The sequence below is a fragment of the Lactuca virosa genome, chromosome 6 (assembly GCF_052849685.1).
Source record: "Lactuca virosa cultivar CGN04683 chromosome 6, Lactuca_virosa_CGN04683_v6, whole genome shotgun sequence".
Classification (NCBI taxonomy): domain Eukaryota; kingdom Viridiplantae; phylum Streptophyta; class Magnoliopsida; order Asterales; family Asteraceae; genus Lactuca; species Lactuca virosa.
The window spans coordinates 73859400-73862899 of record NC_136431.1 but is presented as its reverse complement, the minus strand read 5'-3'; the positions used below and the strand labels follow the sequence as shown (position 1 = coordinate 73862899).

The following is a 3500-nucleotide window of genomic DNA, read 5'->3' as shown; positions in this document are numbered from 1 at the left end:
GTCAATTCACATGATAGAACTAGTTGATATATAAGGGCACTCTACGTTGTTACCAAATACCACACAAAAAAGAAAAACGGACACAAGCACAACTATCTAATAAATAATATATTAAACATATAATTGAAATAAATAAAGCTCTTTTAATAACATTTCAAGAATGAACTATGAATAAATAAATGAAAATTTTAATCTGAAACAATGATGCCCACACGTCTCCCCTAAATGTACAAGACTAACAAAGTCATGAAAGTCATTGAAGCGGTAATCTTAGTTTCTCATCCTTATAAGTACCCAAGAATCATTTATTGTTCTTCACCCCAATTCATTTAAGAACTTGAATAGGAAAATGTCGATGACAAACAGTAAAATAGTCTTATTAGCAGTAGGGGTCATCTTCTTCAACCTCGTTGGTCACTGCTATGGTACACTCGGCTATGGTGGTCTCCAGTATGGGTTCTACAATGGCAAATGCCGAACTTCAGATGTTGAAGATATCGTAAGAAGGACGGTCTACTCCAAGTATCTCACTAACAGAAAAATTGCTCCCGCTCTCATCCGCATGCAGTTTCATGATTGCTTTGTCAATGTGAGTTGATTTCATATCGTAATTTACTTGTACTTCCTTAAAGACTTCCATGTCTATCTATTGGTAGTGGTTTGATGCTGCTTGTCCCTACTAGTTGTTCTTTGTTTCTTGCTTCCTTTGGTGTACTCTTCCCAGATACTTGCTGGTTTTTTTCTGTTGGTTTTCATTCTAACTTTTCATTAATCTAAAGGGTTGCGATGCGTCCATCCTACTAGACGGACCCAACACAGAGAAAACCTCACCCCCGAATTTAAGCGTTAGAGGCTATGATGTCATTGATGCTGCCAAAGCCGCGGTCGAGAATGTTTGCCCAGGATTGGTTTCTTGTGCCGATATAATCGTTATGGCTACAAGAGACGTCGTCTCCTTCGTAAGAAACAATAGCTTTTGTCCATTCACCAATATTAAATGCACTGCAAAAATAACCTTAAGATAATGTAATAAATGCAGAGCGGTGGAGCTAGATACAGTGTCCAAACAGGAAGAAGGGATGGACTTGTGTCTCTTGCACAAAATGCTCTAACCCTCCCACCTCCTACTTCTTCGGTGTCAAGTGCCATTCGAGCATTTGCTCTCAAGGGATTCACAGCCACCGACATGATCTATCTCCTTGGTAATTCACCAACTTAATTCGATCTTATATATCAATATTATATAAAGCATAAAAAGTTTGCTCAACGTGTGTGTGAATTGTGATGTACAGGTGGTCACACTATCGGAATAGCTCATTGTTCATTGTTTAAAAACCGTCTTTACAATTACAAGAACACTGGGAAACCAGACCCGTCCATGGATTTATCGCTGTTATCATCGTTGAGGAGTAAATGCCCTCAGAACACGACAGCTGATCCCACTGCCAACTTGGATCAAAACCCTTTTAGCTCTGCAGTTGTGGACAAATCTTTCTACAGTCAAATTATTATGGGTAGAGGAGTTCTTCAATTTGATCAAGATTTGGCATCAGACCGCCTCAGCAAGTCCACGGTTGCAGCCATTGCGCGCTCCTCCGATTTCAACGCCCGGTTTGGTCAGGCCATGGTTAAGTTGGGTGCCACCCAAGTTCTTACAGGGAAACAAGGGCAGATTAGGAAATCATGCCGAGCAGTCAACCTGCCAACTTCAACTTCTTTTTTTAATTGATTGAAAGTTGTATATGATTTTTAAACATTTTTTTCATATAAGTCCTTTTGTTTCACATATATTGTTATTGGTTTATTCATATGGCTTTTTGGTATTTATTGAGCTAAGTATGTATTTTGGCGATTAAATATGTATTTGTGTGACTGGAATTTTGAAAATTGTATTTAGATTACTCATTTTTGAATAATAAATTAAATCATGTACTCGCTTATTTCATTACTTTGTTGTATGTTAGCTACATCACTCTCACTTTATTTTCAATCGTTCATTTCATTACTCTCTTGTATTTAGATATCATTACTCTTATTTGGGTTACCTATAGGAGAGAATATGTCGAGAGAATATGACTAGAGTGAAGGCTTGGAACTCCATCATTGAGTTATTCAAAGCTAATTAAACTCTCAAAATGAAAGATTAAGGCGTTTCATTGGAGGCAGGTGCCTCTTTGTCAAATCCATCTTTGGTACCTCTGGGGTGGCAAAGATGACAATAAAAAGATTGCAAGGATCAAATGAGAGTGTATGGTTTGCGAAAGGCAGTAAGACTTTGATCGATCAACCAAAATAGAGAGTTTAAGGTTTGCGAAAGTAAAAGTAGTTTTTGGATAGCAAAGTGTAAGACTCTTGGCGGTGAAGAAGTAAGTTCTAATACTGACCCATATACAGTGCAATGTGCATGGTATGTTCGTGCAATGAAAAAGAAAAACCATCATATGTGGAAGATCACACGTTGGGTGGATGCACACAATTATTTCGGATCCTGTAGAGGCAATGACAACATAAGTCTAAACTCTGCAACTAATCATCCACTCAATTGAAAAAGATATTGCTTATCCAGTGAAACATATATAGGCAGATATTAAAAATAGTCTAAATGTTGATGTTTCTTATTGGAAGGCATGATAAGAGAAAAGTCGTAGAGAATATTTATGGAACTTGGGAAAGTAACTTTGTAGAGTTACCCAAGTACATTGCGACTTTGCAAACTTCAAATCCTAATATTGTCGTGAAATGGTTTCATAATCCAAATGGCCCATCAAGTGTGGCAACATTTAAGTATATTTTTTGGGCTTTTGGACCTGCAATTAATGCATTTCATCTATGTCGACCTTTTATTTCCATTGATGCTTGTCATTTGAGAGGTTCGTACAAAGGTAAAATGCTTACTGTTATCATAAAATATGCCAACAATAATATATTACAAGTTTCTTATACCATTGTTGACGAGGAAACTACACATAGTTGGAGTTGGTTTTTGTATCAGTTTAGACGTTTTGTTGCTCAAAACAGACAATTGTGTGTTATTTCAGATAAACATCAAGGAATAGTTCATGTAATATGGAAAATCTAGAGGAATACAATCATAAGTATTATAAAGACATACATTTTGTTAAAATTAAGGACTATTCGGTATTATAAAGACACACATTTTGTTAAAATTAAGGACTATTCGGTATCGTAATAAGACTATTGGGTATATTTTAGATACATATAATTACGGTGAACATTACCATGTTAGGTAAATGAACACATATAATTAAATTTATAAGTGACGATTTGCTAGTATTTCGTCACAACAACAATCAATTATGGTATCTATTGTTAACCATTTTGCCACACGTTAAAAAAATGATGTAAAGTAACCATTGTATAATTATAGAGACATTGAAAACCAATAAAGCATGGCCAAATTTATATTAAAGCCTCTTTAATTTAATATTTATTGTTACTTTTTATACAATTTTAGACACATCAAAATAATTTAAATTAAA

General features: G+C 35.4%; 1 protein-coding gene across 1 annotated transcript; it reads left to right on the top strand.

Annotated features, from left to right (window-relative positions):
• Nucleotides 1-304: 304 nt before the first annotated feature.
• LOC145118732 (peroxidase 60-like) lies at nucleotides 305-1945 on the top strand. Its single transcript, XM_079054416.1, has 4 exons — nucleotides 305-589; nucleotides 780-959; nucleotides 1040-1202; nucleotides 1293-1945. Exons 1-4 carry the CDS (start codon nucleotides 350-352, stop codon nucleotides 1727-1729), a joined length of 1020 nt encoding a protein of 339 aa, XP_078910542.1. The 5' UTR covers nucleotides 305-349; the 3' UTR covers nucleotides 1730-1945.
• Nucleotides 1946-3500: the final 1555 nt, after the last annotated feature.